Source organism: Culex quinquefasciatus, chromosome 3, assembly GCF_015732765.1.
Source record: "Culex quinquefasciatus strain JHB chromosome 3, VPISU_Cqui_1.0_pri_paternal, whole genome shotgun sequence".
NCBI classification, from domain to species: Eukaryota; Metazoa; Arthropoda; class Insecta; order Diptera; family Culicidae; genus Culex; species Culex quinquefasciatus.
Window position 1 is genome coordinate 135,066,989 of NC_051863.1, and position 21,874 is coordinate 135,088,862.

At 39.1% G+C, this 21,874-nt stretch overlaps 1 protein-coding gene across 3 annotated transcripts in view; it reads right to left on the reverse strand.

The window, feature by feature from the left end:
* Positions 1-21,874, reverse strand: part of LOC6036201 (protein grainyhead) — a 318,505-nt gene that overhangs the window by 226,161 nt on the left and 70,470 nt on the right. For all 3 annotated transcript variants that reach the window (XM_038264090.1, XM_038264091.1, XM_038264089.1), the window contains exon 4: positions 17,928-18,588. In XM_038264090.1, the coding sequence (XP_038120018.1) occupies positions 17,928-18,588 (661 nt within the window). The remainder of the gene's footprint in view (positions 1-17,927; positions 18,589-21,874) is intronic.

The window sequence follows — 21,874 nt, forward strand, 5'->3', positions numbered from 1 at the left end:
GTTGGGGCAATATGGGTATCAATCTTTAGGGTTTTTGATACTGGATATGAAATTTGACATTTCGGCAATAGTGGCCACCACCTGGAGTGGCCGGAGGCCCCGCGGATGTTCCGATGGGGGACCTTTGCGGAACCATAAGAGTTGGGGCAATATGGGTATCAATCTTTAGGGTTTTTGATACTGGATATGAAATTTGACATTTCGGCAGTAGTGGCCACAATCCGGAGTGGCCGGAGGCCCCGCGGATGTTCCGATGGGGGGGACATTTGCCGAACCATAAGAGTTGGGGCAATATGGGTATCAATCTTTAGTGTTTTTGATACTGGATATGAAATTTGACATTTCGGCAGTAGTGGCCACAATCCGGAGTGGCCGGAGGCCCCGCGGATGTTCCGATGGGGGGACATTTGCCGATCCATAAGAGTTGGGGCAATATGGGTATCAAACTTTAGGGTTTTTGATACTGGATATGAAATTTGACATTTCGGCAGTAGTGGCCACAATCCGGAGTGGCCGGAGGCCCCGCGGATGTTCCGATGGGGGGGACATTTGCCGAACCATAAGAGTTGGGGCAATATGGGTATCAATCTTTAGGGTTTTTGATACTGGATATGAAATTTGACATTTCGGCAGTAGTGGCCACCACCTGGAGTGGCCGGAGGCCCCGCGGATGTTCCGATGGGGGGACCTTTGCGGAACCATAAGAGTTGTGGCAATATGGGTATCAATCTTTAGGGTTTTTGATACTGGATATGAAATTTGACATTTCGGCAGTAGTGGCCGCAATCCGGAGTGGCCGGAGGCCCCGCGGATGTTCCGATGGGGGGACATTTGCCGATCCATAAGAGTTGGGGCAATATGGGTATCAAACTTTAGGGTTTTTGATACTGGATATGAAATTTGACATTTCGGCAGTAGTGGCCACAATCCGGAGTGGCCGGAGGCCCCGCGGATGTTCCGATGGGGGGACATTTGCCGATCCATAAGAGTTGGGGCAATATGGGTATCAAACTTTAGGGTTTTTGATACTGGATATGAAATTTGACATTTCGGCAATAGTGGCCACCACCTGGAGTGGCCGGAGGCCCCGCGGATGTTCCGATGGGGGGACCTTTGCGGAACCATAAGAGTTGGGGCAATATGGGTATCAATCTTTAGGGTTTTTGATACTGGATATGAAATTTGACATTTCGGCAGTAGTGGCCACAATCCGGAGTGGCCGGAGGCCCCGCGGATGTTCCGATGGGGGGGACATTTGCCGAACCATAAGAGTTGGGGCAATATGGGTATCAATCTTTAGTGTTTTTGATACTGGATATGAAATTTGACATTTCGGCAGTAGTGGCCACAATCCGGAGTGGCCGGAGGCCCCGCGGATGTTCCGATGGGGGGACATTTGCCGATCCATAAGAGTTGGGGCAATATGGGTATCAAACTTTAGGGTTTTTGATACTGGATATGAAATTTGACATTTCGGCAGTAGTGGCCACCACCTGGAGTGGCCGGAGGCCCCGGGGATGTTCCGATGGGGGGACCTTTGCGGAACCATAAGAGTTGGGGCAATATGGGTATCAATCTTTAGGGTTTTGATACTGGATATGAAATTTGACATTTCGGCAGTAGTGGCCACAATCCGGAGAGGCCGGAGGCCCGCGGATGTTCCGATAGGGGACATTTGCCGATCCATAAGAGTTGGGGCAATATGGGTATCAAACTTTAGGGTTTTGATACTGGATATGAAATTTGACATTTCGGCAGTAGTGGCCACAATCCGGAGTGGCCGGAGGCCCCGCGGATGTTCCGATGGGGGGGACATTTGCCGAACCATAAGAGTTGGGGCAATATGGGTATCAATCTTTAGGGTTTTTGATACTGGATATGAAATTTGACATTTCGGCAGTAGTGGCCACCACCTGGAGTGGCCGGAGGCCCCGCGGATGTTCCGATGGGGGGACCTTTGCGGAACCATAAGAGTTGGGGCAATATGGGTATCAATCTTTAGGGTTTTTGATACTGGATATGAAATTTGACATTTCGGCAATAGTGGCCACCACCTGGAGTGGCCGGAGGCCCCGCGGATGTTCCGATGGGGGGACCTTTGCGGAACCATAAGAGTTGGGGCAATATGGGTATCAATCTTTAGGGTTTTTGATACTGGATATGAAATTTGACATTTCGGCAGTAGTGGCCACAATCCGGAGTGGCCGGAGGCCCCGCGGATGTTCCGATGGGGGGGACATTTGCCGAACCATAAGAGTTGGGGCAATATGGGTATCAATCTTTAGTGTTTTTGATACTGGATATGAAATTTGACATTTCGGCAGTAGTGGCCACAATCCGGAGTGGCCGGAGGCCCCGCGGATGTTCCGATGGGGGGACATTTGCCGATCCATAAGAGTTGGGGCAATATGGGTATCAAACTTTAGGGTTTTTGATACTGGATATGAAATTTGACATTTCGGCAGTAGTGGCCACAATCCGGAGTGGCCGGAGGCCCCGCGGATGTTCCGATGGGGGGGACATTTGCCGAACCATAAGAGTTGGGGCAATATGGGTATCAATCTTTAGGGTTTTTGATACTGGATATGAAATTTGACATTTCGGCAGTAGTGGCCACCACCTGGAGTGGCCGGAGGCCCCGCGGATGTTCCGATGGGGGGACCTTTGCGGAACCATAAGAGTTGTGGCAATATGGGTATCAATCTTTAGGGTTTTTGATACTGGATATGAAATTTGACATTTCGGCAGTAGTGGCCGCAATCCGGAGTGGCCGGAGGCCCCGCGGATGTTCCGATGGGGGGACATTTGCCGAACCATAAGAGTTGGGGCAATATGGGTATCAAACTTTAGGGTTTTTGATACTGGATATGAAATTTGACATTTCGGCAGTAGTGGCCACAATCCGGAGTGGCCGGAGGCCCCGCGGATGTTCCGATGGGGGGACATTTGCCGAACCATAAGAGTTGGGGCAATATGGGTATCAAACTTTAGGGTTTTTGATACTGGATATGAAATTTGACATTTCGGCAGTAGTGGCCACCACCTGGAGTGGCCGGAGGCCCCGCGGATGTTCCGATGGGGGGACCTTTGCGGAACCATAAGAGTTGGGGCAATATGGGTATCAAACTTTAGGGTTTTTGATACTGGATATGAAATTTGACATTTCGGCAGTAGTGGCCACAATCCGGAGTGGCCGGAGGCCCCGCGGATGTTCCGATGGGGGGACATTTGCCGAACCATAAGAGTTGGGGCAATATGGGTATCAAACTTTAGGGTTTTTGATACTGGATATGAAATTTGACATTTCGGCAGTAGTGGCCACCACCTGGAGTGGCCGGAGGCCCCGCGGATGTTCCGATGGGGGGACCTTTGCGGAACCATAAGAGTTGGGGCAATATGGGTATCAAACTTTAGGGTTTTTGATACTGGATATGAAATTTGACATTTCGGCAGTAGTGGCCACCACCTGGAGTGGCCGGAGGCCCCGGGGATGTTCCGATGGGGGGACATTTGCCGAACCATAAGAGTTGGGGCAATATGGGTATCAAACTTTAGGGTTTTTGATACTGGATATGAAATTTGACATTTCGGCAGTAGTGGCCACCACCTGGAGTGGCCGGAGGCCCCGCGGATGTTCCGATGGGGGGACCTTTGCGGAACCATAAGAGTTTTGGCAATATGGGTATCAATCTTTAGGGTTTTTGATACTGGATATGAAATTTGACATTTCGGCAGTAGTGGCCACAATCCGGAGTGGCCGGAGGCCCCGCGGATGTTCCGATGGGGGGACATTTGCCGATCCATAAGAGTTGGGGCAATATGGGTATCAAACTTTAGGGTTTTTGATACTGGATATGAAATTTGACATTTCGGCAGTAGTGGCCACAATCCGGAGTGGCCGGAGGCCCCGCGGATGTTCCGATGGGGGGGACATTTGCCGAACCATAAGAGTTGGGGCAATATGGGTATCAATCTTTAGGGTTTTTGATACTGGATATGAAATTTGACATTTCGGCAGTAGTGGCCACCACCTGGAGTGGCCGGAGGCCCCGCGGATGTTCCGATGGGGGGACATTTGCGGAACCATAAGAGTTGGGGCAATATGGGTATCAAACTGTAGGGTTTTTGATACTGGATATGAAATTTGACATTTCGGCAGTAGTGGCCACAATCCGGAGTGGCCGGAGGCCCCACGGATGTTCCGATGGGGGGGACATTTGCCGAACCATAAGAGTTGGGGCAATATGGGTATCAAACTTTAGGGTTTTCGATACTGGATATGAAATTTAACATTTCGGCAGTAGTGGCCACAATCCGGAGTGGCCGGAGGCCCCGCGGATGTTCCGATGGGGGGGACATTTGCCGATCCATAAGAGTTGGGGCAATATGGGTATCAATCTTTAGGGTTTTCGATACTGCACATGAAATTTGACATTTCGGCAGTAGTGGCCACAATCCGGAGTGGCCGGAGGCCCCGCGGATGTTCCGATGGGGGGACATTTGCCGATCCATAAGAGTTGGGGCAATATGGGTATCAATCTTTAGGGTTTTCGATACTGCACATGAAATTTGACATTTCGGCAGTAGTGGCCACCACCTGGAGTGGCCGGAGGCCCCGGGGATATTCCGATGGGGGGGACATTTGCCGAACCATAAGAGTTGGGGAAAAATGACTGTTAAACTTCTGAAATCTGTTTCTGGAAATTTAGAATAACTATTTCGTAATCAATTAGAGCCCTGAATAGGGCAGTTCAGCTCCACTTGCAATTTTCATCCCCTTAGTTCGATAGGACGTTGATATTATGTCTTAAAACTTTACAAATCAAACAGCCTGTTTCAGAGCGAAATAAACCACAAAAGAGTTGTCTTGTGTAATTATAAGGGAATCATGGGGAAATTTGGATCGGACGTTCTAATCGAAAATTTCAACAATCATGTAGCAAAGTTCTTTGTCATACTGGTCATGTGTAACATAACCACCTGCACCTTTTTTTTAATTATTTTTTCCAATTCACCCCATTTTCCTCTAAAAACAGACACCAAAACCTTCTATCGCGGCTCAAAACTTCGCGCCACGGCTCAATCCAAGCGTGGGAGCAGCGCCCAGGGTTCATATATTTATTTTCTCCTCAATCTCTCTCCCCCTCCCCTCTTCCTTTTCGACCCGCGGTTTGGGTGCTTAAGGTACAGGCACACTTGAGCTCACGACACAATTTGTGGAGACTCCGCCATAATCTGGGGGAGCGGGAAGGCAAGGCGAAGGATTTGAACAAATTGTTTTCCTTTCCAAGTTTGGAAACCCTTAAGTGGCTACGGCCACGGCTGGCTGGGGTTGAGGTACCTGACTAACTGTAATTCCGGAACTCTCCCCTCGGGGCAATCTCCCTCCCGCGTGCGGGCGGTGGTTTCGATTGGTATTTTTAGATTGTTGACTGAAGTTGTTGTGTTGTGGAAGTTTGCGTACAAAGTTTAGCTAGGGTTATGCGTTACGGTGAACGGACTTGTTGACAATAGTTGGTAGTTTTCCGAACCTAAACTCATTTTCAAATAAAAAATGTTTTATTTGAACTGAAGTCAAATATCGATAGTTCTTGAACACAATCGTTCCTCAATAGAAAAATCACGTTTGATCAGCATAATATATTGAGAGTAACGTGTATGCCCGACTGCTAAGTAAACATAAGGTGTTCGATGGAAATACAAGCCGTTCCCCTTGTAGGTGTCATATATTATTATATTCACCAACGTTACTGCACATTACCAGTAGTAAATTATGCTAACTCTCACATATTTACGATCTGTTCTACACAATTCAGATCATGCCTTTTAGACTGGTTCAATGGGCAATGTTAGCTTTTTTATGTTTTTAAAACTAGAATTTTTTTCATGATAAGACTACGCAAAAAGTTGAACATCTCAAAAAATAAACTGCATGGAAAATCTGTTTTTATTTGACTTATTATACCAAATAAAAAATTGATGAACTCTTTATTAATGATCTTCTGAAAAAAAAATGCGTCCTAAATAAAAAGAAATAAAACGTTTTCACAAATTTACTATTCTTTTATTTTATTTGGATAACACATTGTCATCAGTGATACCTTCTAATTCGATTCTTTAAGCAAAAATAAGTAATTTTCTAGTAATTTTGAGGAAAATCGGTTAAAATTAAAGGGTTCCAATAGATCGTTGAAGTTGGCAAAAAAACCAATCATAATCACGTTTTTGAAAATACCTCGTCAGAGTTAACTTGGATTGTTTTGCGGTCTTCGACAAAGTTGTTTGTCATAAAATTTTACATTTCACAATTAACAATGATCCGATACATTTAACAACACCTTTTGGTGGAATTTTGAACTTAGCAAGAAAGAGCCTTAACCCTTAACTGATTTGTCACAGTTACTTACTTTTACCTAAAGAATTAAGTCAGAGGGTATCTTTTAAGATTATAAAACTTTTTATATTTTTCTTGTTTTATTGTCCATGCATTCCCTATGTCAAAAGAAACAAAGAAGATCTTTTCATAAAACTTTGAAACGTTCTTATAGCATTATTATAATCTTCTCAAAGTGTCATGATTTTCTCAACGAACACGATTTTGAATCAGAAAACGGAATGCATTTTCGGATTCTTTGGACGATTTTTCACTAGGAGAAGGTAAAATAAGTTTGTTTAAAAATAAATGGGTAATTCTCTACCAACTCACACGAAATCGGGAAAAGTTGCCCCGACCCCTCTTCGATTTGCGTGAAACTTCGTCCTAAGGGGTAACTTTTGTCCCTGATCACGAATCCGAGGTCCGTTTTTTGATATCTCGTGACGGAGGGGCGGTACGACCCCTTCTATTTTTGAACATGCGAAAAAAGAGGTATTTTTCAATAATTTGCAGCCTGAAACGGTGATGAGATAGAAATTTGGTGTCAAAGGGACTTTTATGTAAAAATGGACGCCCGATTGGATGGCGTACTCAGAATTCCGAAAAAACGTATTTTCATCGAAAAAAACACTAAAAAAGTTTTAAAAATTCTCCCATTTTACGTTACTCGACCGTAAAAAAAATTGGAACATGTCATTTTATGGGAAATTTAATGTACTTTTCGAATCTACATTGACCCAGAAGGGTCATTTTTTCATTTAGAACAAAATTTTTCATTTTAAAATTTCGTGTTTTTTTCTAACTTTGAAGGGTTATTTTTTAGAGTGTAGCAATGTTCTACAAAGTTGTAGAGCAGACAATTACAAAAATTTTGATATATTGACATAAGGGGTTTGCTTATAAACATCACGAGTTATCGCGACTTTACGAAAAAAAGTTTTGAAAAAGTTACTTTTTGCGTTTCTCTTTGTTTCGTCGTCCGTGTCTGTCGCGGGTAACGATGAACGACCATGATCAACGACGATCAACTTTTTTTTTTCAGGAGGCTGAATAAGCAAAAAATCAAAAAACGTCAACAAACGAAAAAAGGCAGAACAAACTTTGTCGGGTAAGGCTTGTTATTAAATAATTTTATAACTAGTTTTAACGAAACATGCAAAATTCTGACTATTCCTCAATTCCACAGAAAAAACTTACCAATTAGAAAATATTCCAAAAATGAATTGGAATCCTATCAAAGTCACCCCGGTTTACGGTACCTGGAAAAATAATCTTATTTGACTTTTTATCTATTAATTTTTTGTTAAAAAAACATATTTTTTATTTGTTGATGTGTTTCAAGGGACTAAAAAAGGCAATCATCAAGGAACTTTTTGATTTGTTAATCAGACGTTGGTTGTTGAAATAAAGCCCTTCAAAGTTTGAATTTGAGGGAAATGATTTTTTCTTAGTGTCTTAAAATTAGCCCTCATCATATCTCGAAAACTATTGGTTTAAGTTTCACTCTTAAAAAAATGATAAATTTTTTAAATACTAAAAAATCAAGTGTAACATTTTGAAACACTTATTTTATACATGTTAACATATCGTCAGTTGTGTGCTATCTTGTGACAACGACCATTTAGTACTTTTCGAGAAAATCGATTTTTAAAGTTTGTTGGTTAATAATTTCAAAACTATGAATGATAGAGCCAAACTTTTTGAAGCAATCGGTTCGTATACTATCGCTTAACAAACGCTCCAAGTTTCAACTAATTTGGTTACACCAGTTAAAAGATACAGTAAATAATGTAAACAAAAATCTGAAAAGCACGTGTCACAAGTGTGTTTCGAAAGTAAAATTGTACTACGTGTCACAAGTGTGCACTGAATTCCCATACAAACTAAAATAGGCTTAAATCAATAGTTTAGCATGAGCATGAGCATGAGCATGAGAGATCACCCATGGTTGCCCCTCCGTTGCTGAACAGAACCATAATATCCTTTCAGCACTACTGATTATAGGCTTCGACGATCTAGTGGTGTTTCCCTTATCAACAGCATGTATGAATGCGCTGAAAAGATAAAACACCATGATTGCTAAAGCTAGATCAGTTGCGAATAGGTAACAGTCATTGGCCACCAACGGCGCCCGCCATGTCAGTTTGTAGACCTCGATTTTAAGGGACGGGAATGTTAGTTAGCGCAGGTTGCTACTAGGGCAGCTGATTTACTCTGTGCTTACACCCCACGAGCGCCAGGAACCTGAAAACTTGTTAGTAGGATAGGTTGTTTGGTCAGGATTCATCATTGAAGATGATGATGCGACCCAAAATCATAGTGTTTGTTGAAAGATGTTATATATTATTCTCAAGGCAAACAATCGGATGCTGCGGATGAGACATTTCCCGTTTATCGGTTGTTAAATTTTAAATGAAATGGTCTAGTCTTAGACAGCCGGCTGTGGAAAGATAGAACCAAAATCATTTGTAATTAAAGAATGAAGGATTAAACAATGTAACTTTTAACTTGAGATGATTTTACGAGTTTTAAACGATTGATGTTTAGTGAGGTACTGATTAACGGTGCGAACGACGAGTTTCGATGTGTATCGAGCTGAAATGGTATGATAGGGTGTTGATAGGGTCAAATCAAACTGGCTAGCTGTCATCGGGACAGCCAAAGCCAGCCGCACCTTCACACGCACACACGCACGCCAAAAACGAAAAACACACCGACGGCGGACGCGAAAATTCTACGACCCTACGGAAAGGAATCGCAAATCTGACTGGCTCAACTGTCATCGAGACAGCCAAAGCCAGCCGCACCTTCACACGCACACACGCACGCCAAAAACGAAAAACACACCGACGGCGGACGCGAAAATTCTACGACCCTACGGAAAGGAATCGCAAATCTGACTGGCTCAACTGTCATCGAGACAGCCAAAGCCAGCCGCACCTTCACACGCACACACGCACGCCAAAAAACGAAAAAACACACCGACGGCGGACGCGAAAATTCTCCGACCCTACGGAAAGGAATCGCAAATCTGACTGGCTCAACTGTCATCGAGACAGCCAAAGCCAGCCGCACCTTCACACGCACACACGCACGCCAAAAAACGAAAAACACACCGACGGCGGACGCGAAAATTCTACGACCCTACGGAAAGGAATCGCAAATCTGACTGGCTCAACTGTCATCGAGACAGCCAAAGCCAGCCGCACCTTCACACGCACACACGCACGCCAAAAACGAAAAACACACCGACGGCGGACGCGAAAATTCTACGACCCTACGGAAAGGAATCGCAAATCTGACTGGCTCAACTGTCATCGAGACAGCCAAAGCCAGCCGCACCTTCACACGCACACACGCACGCCAAAAAAACGAAAAAACACACCGACGGCGGACGCGAAAATTCTACGACCCTACGGAAAGGAATCGCAAATCTGACTCCAAACTAAAATAGGCTTAAATCAATAGTTTAACCGACTAAATCAGTATATTTTCAAAAACAAAAGGTTGCATTGCCTTTAGAAAGTATGTGTGTACATAAATTTGTGAAAAACAAGACAAATTTTCCACATTTTCCAACAACATGTATGACGTGTCACAAGTGTGCACGATCATTTTGATGATAAAATGGTCTATGTCACAAGTGTGTATTGCGATATCCGGGAAACGGAAGCGAGTTTCCTAAATCGGGTTAAAGCATCTTGTAGTGTATAGCAAAACGTCATCATTAACTCATTTTCGACCAAAATGGTCTATGTCACAAGATAGCACACAGCTGACGATATGTAGCACAATTTTCTAGTTTTGAAATAATTTTCACAGAGTTTAACGGAAAATTTCACAGGTTTCATTTATTTCCAATGAAATTCGAGTTTTTCAGAAATATTGTTTGCAGGGGTCCTTCATTAGAAACTATTTATTTGCACACTGAACAATTTCGAAAAAATCCCTCGAAACGCCTATTATAGCTTGGAAACGGTACAGAAAAAAATTATGGTAATATTCATCAGGAAATGGTGACAGATTTCGTGTCACAAAAAATGTGTAATATTGCATCAGAAAATGATAAATTTGCACATTTCACAGGTTCACATTTAAAAATTTTTTTGGTAATATAACTCAAAAAAGAATTATTATTCAACCTACCAAATTTTCAACATTCCAAAATTTAACTTTTTTTTGCTTGTACTTATCCAATATTGCAAATTTGATTTTGCATCTAAAAATGATTTTGGAAATTCTATGTTGAGAAAACTTTAGATTGTTTTACAAAAATGCCTCCGGTGCCAGATTTTGCACCATCCTTAAGCATTAAAGGTGCCATTTCTAGTCCCCTCAAAAATATCGAAAATTAAAAAAAAAATATTCCGGATTCAGTTTTAACTGATAAAAAAGTAACTTAAAAAATAAGGCAATGCGTTTTTTTATTACATATTTTGACAAAAAAACTTAGAATACATAATCAAAAATCTCGAAATGAAATTGCTGGATTCTAGAGACTAACTCTGCATTGATTTTGGTCCCCTATTGTTTTTTTTAAAGAAAGGAGATCAACATTGAATAAATCTGATTTCTTAAATATGATGTGGAATTTATTATCTTAAATTCGAAAGATCACGGTAATAATCAAGACAACAACTCATGAAAATATCATATTTAAAAAAAGGTGAAATTAGCATTGACATATATTTCATTTTATTTTGGTTAAGTTTGGATGAAGTCTAATCGACCCAAAATCTTCGGCAAATTTATTTTGCCAATTTGTGTGAGTCTGATTATGGCACACAATGCAAATTTGAACCAGTCTATAGTGACATATTTTACGCTTGCAAAAAAATCACACGTGTTTTAGAAAGCGCGCTCTTCGAAGCTTCCGTAATTTATGAAGCCTATATTGGCGGCAGCACCATATTATAAAGAGATGAAATCACCGCAGCAGCAGACACAAGTAGTCAGCCGGTAACGAACGGACGGATGCTGAACCATTTTGGACCCCGGTATAACCTGTGCGCCGGTCGGTCGTCGATTGCACGGGGCAATAAATTTAAATTATTAGGACATGGCACATTTTCAATCATTCTCCCGGGGTCGTTTGAGCCGGGGTTTTGCTGTGTGTTTGTGTGAATGTGTGACAATTGATTTATGGGAGTTTCAGTCTTCGCAGAGCGCTCAGAAATTTGTGTTTGCTGAACTGCTTTTTGCGCAGAATGGGCGAAGAAAGAGCCCATTAAGGTGCGAACAGATACCTATAATGGTTCGCGATCCCGATCGATCATCGGAACTTGGACGTTTTTAGGTTGCGAATGGGTGATGAATTGACGTCGATGAATAAATTTAGTGCGTACTTTGCTGGTTGAAACTTTCAACAATCTTAGGAATTTATTTTAAGAAATTTGTGAAAAAAAATGGATTTTAATTTTCAGGGATATTCATCGAGTTTATCGAAATCCTCTGAAGAGGATCTTCCCAACGCAACCCATAATCCCACAGTCACTCTCGTGACTGTTCCCCTTAATAAGCACGTTGATAAATCGAATCCCATTTGTTATCGAACGAGCCAAAGAACATTACGCACCAAATGCATTCATTTACGGGGCCCTCCCATGTGAGCTTCTTAACCGTCTCCTTTCCCTTCGAGGGCAGTACCGGAATACTTATGCTGCAAATCTGCTGAGAAACAAACATGCGAACCGTGCCATAAATCCTGCAGAGGTTGGTTTCCCCTTTGGAAAATGTGCGCTGCGGAAGAGTCTATCAATTCTTCGAGTGGATGTGCATTAAATTATCATGAATGATGGCACTGTGCTTAACGGTGCTGAGTCTTAGCTCTACGAAACGTGGTGCACAGAGGTCAAAGTGAAAGGATTATTCACTCCTTAAGTCGGTGGTGGTGATTGCCATCAGGATAACGGCGAGGACCCTGACTTTCGTGAGTTTTTGTGTAATTTTTCATTAAAGTCGAAAGTTGACTTTGGGTGATTGTGGTTTAATTTGTTGGTTTCAGTTTTTCAACAATAAATTACAAAGTGAAAGTTTAACAAGATTGAGACAAGACGTTACAGAAGACTGAAGACTCAAGACTCAAGACTCAAGACTCAAGACTCAAGACTCAAGACTCAAGACTCAAGACTCAAGACTCAAGACTCAAGACTCAAGACTCAAGACTCAAGACTCAAGACTCAAGACTCAAGACTCAAGACTCAAGACTCAAGACTCAAGACTCAAGACTCAAGACTCAAGACTCAAGACTCAAGACTCAAGACTCAAGACTCAAGACTCAAGACTCAAGACTCAAGACTCAAGACTCAAGACTCAAGACTCAAGACTCAAGACTCAAGACTCAAGACTCAAGACTCAAGACTCAAGACTCAAGACTCAAGACTCAAGACTCAAGACTCAAGACTCAAGACTCAAGAGTCAGCACAGAAACCTCAGAAGCTGTGGTGACAATGTTGTGCCCGCTTGTAATTTATCATTCTTCTCAGGCTCCCTCATCTGTGCATCTGCAATTGTCCGTTACGCGCAAAAAAGGTCCTCGATGATCGATACTCTAGACCTCGTCAGGGGATCATTAAACATTCATGCACCGTTTCGGCCGTTAACGTTCTCATAATAACCATTGTCTTGCGCATACTAATTCGATGGTAATTTAATTTCCGCGACGCACTTCGCGGTCCAAGATCTGACCGGACCGTTTTCCTGGAGGCTCGGTCGCTCTCTGGGGTGCAGTTCCCCGGCCAACTGGATGGGGCTTTTAATTTATGTGCGTTCCTTGCGTTCATTTTCGATTCACGGCGCGAGATTGTTGTCCTCGGACGGCGAACGGAACAGATGGAGGATCCTCTCCCCGGGGATGGACAGTGGGATAATTGGAGAAATTACACCATAACAAAAAAGAAACATTTCAACAAAGGACTTGATTTAAAATTCATTAAAACCCGTCAAAGATTTTACAAACTTGATTTTAAATTAACTTTATAGAAACGAAATCAAAAACCTAATAAAATTTTGACCACCTTGAAGACCAGTGTGCAGGCTGCGGTGATGGAAGGGATCGCGCAGCAAATTTATTCGCTACATAAAATGGGATTTAATTTCAGGAATCGCCAAGATCGCGGAATTCCTGGCACGAAGAACGCAGCACTGACTGGTGAAGACAATTTTCCAGGATGTGAACGAAATGGAAAAAAAGAGCAGAAAAGGAAATGAGGAAAGCTGAAGGGAAACTTATGACCGAAGATGGTTTTTGTTTGTGTTTTGGTAGGAATCATTTAAGGGGCATTGCTCTAATGAGTAAACTTAAACAGTGTGTTGACACAAGAGTGCTTGGTTTGTGCCTCTCTGATAAGCAAGCTTCCCATGCGCCAGTGCCAACGCACACCGCGGGTTTGGTTTTCTAGCTTCGGTACGTGCCTGAACCCATTTATGTATTGGTATCTTGGTACATCGTACGCGCACCACGACACTCTCGGCTCGCCCCATCGGTTTTGTGTCTGGCACTCACCCATGGCATGAATCCAGCGTGCCGTGGTACGTGTCGTGGTATTGAACCCGTTTTGTACCACCAGCGCGTACCACGACACGTACCTCGGCTCGTAACGAGTGAAGCACCTTGGCTCATATACCGAGTTCATGCCATGGGTGAGTGCCAGACACAAAACCGACGCGGCAAACCGAGAGTGTCGTGGTGCGCTGGTACGATGAACCAAAATACCCTCGGTTCGTGTGAGTCGGGTACGGGTGTAAACCGAACAAAGCAGGCGCAAAGCAAACCCGAGGTGCAAGCGAACCGCGTGTACCGCACGGTGCAGGGAAGCTTGCTGATAAGGATTCACTTTAAAAAATAAGTCAGCAGCGAAAGACATGTTTAGTAAAATTAAAACAAATTTATTTTCTTTTTTAAACCAAAATCTGAAACTTTCGATTTTTTTCTGTCAAAATGCACTATTTTTTACGAGTTTAGCTTTTAATGATTTTTAACTACTGTAAAACGGAGTGGTTTGAGAAGAAAAAAGTGAAAACTTTTTATTCGTGCTTCGAAATCAGTTTAAAATGGAATATTAGTCGATAATTTTATTTAAAAAAAATCTAGTTTTTACAAATTTCGGACAAAATTGTGACTTTTTAGCAATTTTACCTAACATTTAAATGTTTTTTTGTTAAAAAAGCGTATGAACTTAGTTAACATTAATTTTTCTTCTTAAAACCTAAATCAGCAACCTAAACGATGATACATTTCACGTAAAAATAAAATTTGAATATTTAAATCAGATTTAAACAAAACAAAAAAAAAATGTCTATCAAAGTCACCAGGAATTCAAAATAAGAATTTACACCGAAACTATTTTTTTTAATAGATTGAAATCCTTTCAATGTCACCACGATTAACGGTACCCAATGTTTTTAAACTGAAAATTTATAATTACGGGTAAATTTCAACAACATACTGTCATTTTATTATTTATGCAATCTATTTATTTTCAAACTGATTTATTTTAGATAATCTAAACTTTTCCACTAATAAAGAGTTTAAATGATGGAAAATAATAATAATTTATGTTTCAGGAAGTGAATGCAATCAATTAGGTTAAAAATAAAGCATCTGAAAACGATTTATCATTTTTTTAATTGGATGAATCTCTGTCCATCAATTTACAAATAAGCCATTTAGCATCATTGATTTCTTCATACAAGTCTGCATACAAACATAAAAGCTGCCACTTTTGTGCTTAAGTTCAAAAACTCTTAACATAACTGTAGGAGATATTTTGCTATCGATTTGGTATCTTCGGAAAACTTGTATGTTATGATTAGAACTTTTCAACAAATAACAATGAATACACGTAAAAGAAAATCCCCGTTTTTTATTGTTCGTTTTAGACAAACTTATCCCCTTACAACGTGTTTTTTTTAATTTTTGAAAAAAATAAGTTTTGAAAAGTTTTTTAAAAAAAATTTCAGGATTTAAAAAATTACGACATTTTAAAATGGTTTAAAAATAAGATTTAAGCCATTTTGAAATGTTAGTCGTAATTAAGAAATTCATACAAAAAACATACATACAAAGTTGCGCATGACTTTTGCCTAAGTCAGTTTAGAAATATTAAAACAATTTCCTTAAAATTGATTTATGATATGTTTTATTCATGTTTAGGCCGTTGCATTTTTTTATGATTATGTCAAAGTCGAGGGTGAAAAGAAAACAAAAAAATAATAAAAATTTAAATTACAAGCCATTGTAATAACATTTGAATGCAAAAAGGTTATTAAACTGCATTTTAAACCAGCCCAGTTGTTTTGCAATCCTTAGTTTTTCTAAAAACGACAAATTTTTCTTTTCACGAAAAAAATAACTTTTTGCGGTACTGTGTATCAGAATTTCACAGAAATTCTAAACATTTTTGATCAAGCCAAGACATGATAAACATCAATTCGAACTCAGGAAAGTACATTTTGAATTGATTTCAGTTGATTAGACTTCTATTTTCATTAAAGTTTTCAGAAAAAAAACATATTTGTTTGCTAATGAATTAACGGCCCGATTTCGAGTGAATGAAATATAAAAAGTAAAAAGTATATATTTCACTAAATGTGATTTTATTTTTCATGAAAGCATAAGTATCTGCAAACATTTATTTTCGAAAATGTTGAGCTTTAATTATAAGTTAATAATTTAACAAACTTAAAAATTTAATTGAAATAGAATCTTATCAACTGATTTGCACGATTGCAAAACTATAAGACTGGTGTAAATTTTCACGGAAATGTTGAATCCATGGTTCATTTTCCTCAATTTTTATTTTGTTTACAGTCAAAGTTGAGGGACATAAACTTCAATAAATACAAGCAAGGCCTTTCAAAAATACTCTACAATTAAATTTTTAATTTTTATCGAATTCCAAAACTATTTTGATATTTTGGCAAATATTTGAAAATTAGGGGCGCGTGGTGTAGGGGAAAGCGTGGTTGCTTCTCACCCAGTCGGCCTGGGTTCGATCCCAGAAGGTCCCGGTGGCATTTTTCGAGACGAGATTTGTCTGATCACGCCTTCCGTCGGACGGGAAGTAAATGTTGGCCCCGGACTAACCTACAAAGGTTAGGTCGTTAGCTCAGTCCAGGTGTAGGAGTCGTCTCCCTGGGTCCTGTCTCGGTGGAGTCGCTGGTAGGCAGTTGGACTAACAATCCAAAGGTCGTCAGTTCGAATCCCGAGGTGGATGGAAGCTAAGGTGTAAAAAGAGGTTTGCAATTACCTCAACAATCAAGCCTTCGGACTCCTAGTTTTGAGTAGGAATCTCGCAATCGAGAACGCCAAGGCAATGCTGTAGAGCGATTAATTTGATTTGAACTGTTGTTGAATAATGAAAAACAAGTAGAGCGTTCAATTTCCCGGGAGTTACCGGGAAAATTTGAATTTATTGAAAATTATTCTGATCTTGAGTCTGATTAATATTTTGTAACAAAACTGTATAGGATAGCAACTTAAATGGCTAAAATAAGTGTAAAGATTAATTAATAGCTTGATTGCATGTAAAAATGAGCAACATCAAGAAAATATTTTTTTTCTGATTTTATAAGCTCAAATTGTACAATAAATCAAAAAAAGATCTCAGGTATTTATTTTGATGAGAAGCATTTTTTAATCAAGGTGTTTCGACTGTGAGTAAAATAAATCCTTACTCCACAATCATATAATTTATTTTTTCATATTCATTATTTTTTTCATATTAAGTCCTCTAACGCTTGTACTCCATATGTTTTTAGCTCAAACTGTAATTTCTTGAGTATTATTAAAAGAAGTGAACTAATTCTTCTTGCACAATTCTATTTGAAATATTTAATGATAACAATCAAATTTTTATCCAATATGATCATAGTAAACAAAACACCCGAAAATTTTTTTTTTGTTTTTTTTTAAATGAAATAACACTAATGATTTTATAAAAAGCTCATCAATATTGTAAAAGTTCTATTTCTAGTTGCTTCACACATAAATCTTGATAAATAAAAAAAATAATAATAAAATTTTCCGAATGATTCTATATAAACAGTAAATTCAATTGAACAAAATAAATTCAATTTTTATTATTTATTTATTTTTTCAGTACACTATAAAGAAATTGATCTAAAAAGTTAAGAACTTCAGAAAATTTCGGAAATTCCCGGGAAATTTATAACAGAGAGTTCCCTAGAGTTTTTTTTTTCTCGGGACAGGAAATTTGACGCTCTCAAAACAAGTGTCTTTTAAAAATTTAAATTACAAGAATCATTTTATTTTGATAAAATATACTCTAATTTGGGAATAGTTAAATTGGAAACATGAAAAAAATATTTATTTCAAAATTAAGTATTTGTTATCAAATACCTGTTCAAGTTAATTAACTAAATACGAGCATTGAAAAAAAAATACACAAATTGCGTTTCAACATCGTTCTTTGATAAACACAGTTGAAACAAATTTTGAATAGTTCTTAGACTTCAAAAATAACGGATCAATTAAATTATTTGTCATCAAAATTTCAAATAAAAAATTAATAAAGTCAAAACCACTCACCTTTGCTGAATCTGCTGCGCCGCCCCAAGATCATCCGGATTCATGTCCCCTCCAACCGAACCCGCTCCCGCTCCCGTCGACGCCACCACATACACCATCGTTCCATCCGGCTGCTGCTGCTGAGTGTACTGCACATTTCCGTGGACCACAATCTGCGTTCCCTCCATCAGGCCCAAATCCCCGCCAGCGGCCGCATTGGCGTACAAACTCTCCAGGCCCTTCTGATCCGTGTAGATGACCGTTTTGTTCCCATCATTGTACACGTAATCAATCTGCGGCTTCGGGTCAGCCCCGGACGGATCCTGCTGACTTAAGGTCGGTTCAAAGTGCTGCTGCTGCTGCTGTTGCTGCGGCATCGAAGCCTTCGGGTCGCCGTAAATGACGTTTTTAGGCTCACCCCCTCCGACGGAATAGACGAGCTGTTTGGGCTGCTGATTGATGTCCTTCTCGTACTGGAGCACGGTCGTGGGCAGCCCGTCGGCGGTCGTGGTCGTCGGGGTGGGAGGGGCCTGGTGGTCACCACCACCGTACAGGCCGCCGTCCGACGGGAGCTTGCTGATTAATTGATCGGCCGGGTTGGGGTCCGGGGCGGCCGGGGCGTTCACGATGCGAGTCAGGATCGTTTCGCCGTTCTCGTTGCGCGTGATGATGTGGTGCTCACCTGGGCGGAAGAGGAGTGCCAGAGTTAGAATAGGTTAATTAGTTCGGCGATTAGTCGACGTTTAGAATCATATAAATCAGAGTGTTTTAGCTGTAGGTGTAGTCAGATACTACTAACTAATGTGTTCCAATATTTTTAAAATCAATTTTAAATTATTTATTTCAATGTTCGAAAACAGTGTTGGTAGGAAATTTAAAATATGTTCATTTTAAAAATTGTGTTGTGTTGTCATTAATAAATGTCGTTAGTGCGACGAACAAAATCTTCTAGAACAAACAAAGCATATTTTAATTGCCTCGGAGACACACAATCGATCTATTTAATATTAATATAAGCATTCTAAATATTTTATTGTTAAACCTTGTATTCAATCTTTTTTAATGTTTTTAATTTAAAAAAAATAAATTGAGCCGAAAACTCATATTTTCAATTTCGGAATGACCATGAAGTCACTATGTTTCTTATTTGAATTCCATTTTATAGTTCGTGTTTAGAAGTTTGAAAACATTAAATAAAATAATGATCAAATTATGAAAAAAATTATACAAAAGTGAAAATGCTTTAAATTAATCAGAATAATATTTTATCTTGAAAACGTTAAGAAATACTCGACTAAAATGAATAAAATCATGAAAATAAAATAACACCCGACTTTAAAAATAAATAAAAAATCTCCTCAATCACTGTACAGATTGTTCTACTGGATAAGCCTTAAAATTTGACGATATTTTTGAAACCTGTTTCAATGAAACTCAAAAATTCAAAAATAGATTCTAGTTTTTCCTACTATTGGTAGAAAATTGTTCAAAAATTTTGTAAAATCAGCCGGTTTTCTTTTTAAAGTCATATCAAAAAAGAAAACCTTAATACATTTGCATCATTTTAATATTTATATTTAGTTAACTAATTCCTTTTTAAATGATGAGCATTTTATTTACAAGAATAATCCAGTACGAAACGGGGATCGATGATCGGAAAACAAAAAGTCAAGAATTGTTTTTGAAGGTTTTGGAAATGCTGTCAATTTGAGCGATGTTGTAATCATTTCTTTAAATACTTTAGTTGTTTTGAAAAACATAAATTTTTCTGATAATTACAAGGTACAACTAACAGGGTTAGTTTTCGGCTTATCAGTTTCAGTAGCAAGTAAAACGAAATTTTGGCATAAAAAACAAAATTTCGTTTTACTTCCTACTGGGACTGATAAGCCGAAAACTAAATTTGAGTACAAGGTACAACTTTTATTATTAGTTGAATATTCCGGTATATTTATATTATTTCCTTAAAATCTGAGTTATTCGGAATTTCGTATCAGCTTGAGACTAATTATAAAACAATTTTGAGAAGACCTAAGCATATTTTTATTTAATGGGAAACTTTTATTTGACATTCATTCTTTCACTTTCATTCTAAATGATTTATCAAAACAATGTTTAAACATGTTTTATATTTTAAGATTTAATTGAATTGATGATTTAAAACATATTCGTAAAGATAAAAAAATATACATTCTTATAATATCAATGCATTACGCTAAAATTAGGTTTATTAGCTAAACGTACATTATGCAATTTTTATGTTATTTTTAACTATAGTAATGAACTGCGTTTAGTTTTGAAGAAAAAACTTTGTAGAAATATAAAATCTAAACTGAAAACTTATTTAAATTATGAAAATTTGAGTATTTTCAAATTGTACGGTATTTGTGCGTTTATACTTTGAAATTTATCACATTAGCATTGAAAATTTAACATGAATATGAAACTTCAAAAAGTTTTCATAAATGAGTTATCATCCGTTGACGTTGAGATTATCGTTGATAGCATTATCGAAATAATGATAACGATAACGATTTCGCTACCGTTAGACGCTAATATTATCGACGATAATTTTATCGATTATCAACCTTGAGAATGAGGTAACACTAACTTGATTTTAACATAAATATATTTAAAACAACCATTGGGTTCTTATTAAGGGGTTGCAAACCAATTTAAATATACAAAAACATATTTTTAAAAAAAGAAATCGTAATAATTTATCTCTTAAACTGTGTTATTTTTGTTTTCATTTGTTTATTATATGGAGCAATTCTGGAGTTTTTTTTTGAAAAGGTCCAATAAACCAAATTTTCAGTTTTTGCTTTTTGGGTGTTTTTGAAACCGCCTTGAGTCAGGGGTATTAAAAAATATCCAAAAAGCAAAAACTGAAAATTTGGTTTATTGGATCTTAAAAAAAACTCCAGAATTGTCCTTTTGTATTTTTTACCCAGCTGAAACTTTTTTTGAGCCTTCGGTACGCCCAAAGAAGTCATTTTGCATCATTAGCACCTAAACTCCCATGCTCGAGGAAAAGGTGGAACTTCAACTTTGAACAGCTATATCTCGGCTCCCTGTGGATGGATTTTCGATATTTAAACAGCAAAGGATGCGGAAAGATCTCTAGATAATGTTGCTTTTTGAAAAATCAAAAATAGAGGCATTTACCCTAAGTTATTTACTATATGTTTTACATGCAGTTATAAAAATTCAATGATAATCTATGTCAAATTCATGTCAGAATGATAGATAATGCTTATTTATTTTACTCAAGACCATTTTTGGTCCAATGTGGCCACTTTGGAACCGGTCCCAGGTACTCCGGTGAAACCCGGATTACGCTCTATTGTGCAGCATTTTCGCGAATATTTTGGTTAAGGCAACATGCATATCAAATTTCATATTTTTCAAAATCAAGCTCAAATTACGGGATTATTGGAGGACAATTTTTGACAGGGCAATATCGATGTCAAAGTACCTCATTTGCAAAATCAAGCTCATCCATGATCTCCAAAACCACTTTTGGTCCAATCTGGCCACATTGGGACCGATTCCCTGTACTCCGGTGAAACCCGGATTACGCTCTATTGTTGAGCATTATTGGGAATATTTTGGTCAAGGCAACATGCATATCAAAATTCATAATTTTCGAAATCAAGCTCATTCGTGATCGTAAGACCATTTCTCTACCAATCTGGCCACTTTGGAACCGGTCCCGGATTCTCGGGTGAAACCCGGAATATGCCGAACTACGGGATTATTGGAGGACAATTTTTGACAGGGCAATATGGATGTCAAAGATCATCATTTGCAAAATCAAGGTTATCCATGATCCCCAAGACCGCTTTTGGACTGAACTGGCCACTTTGGGACCGATTCCCGGTACGCCGGTGAAACCCGGAAAATGGCAAATTACGGGATTTTTCCGAATCATTTTTGACAGGGCAATATGGATGTCAAAATTCATC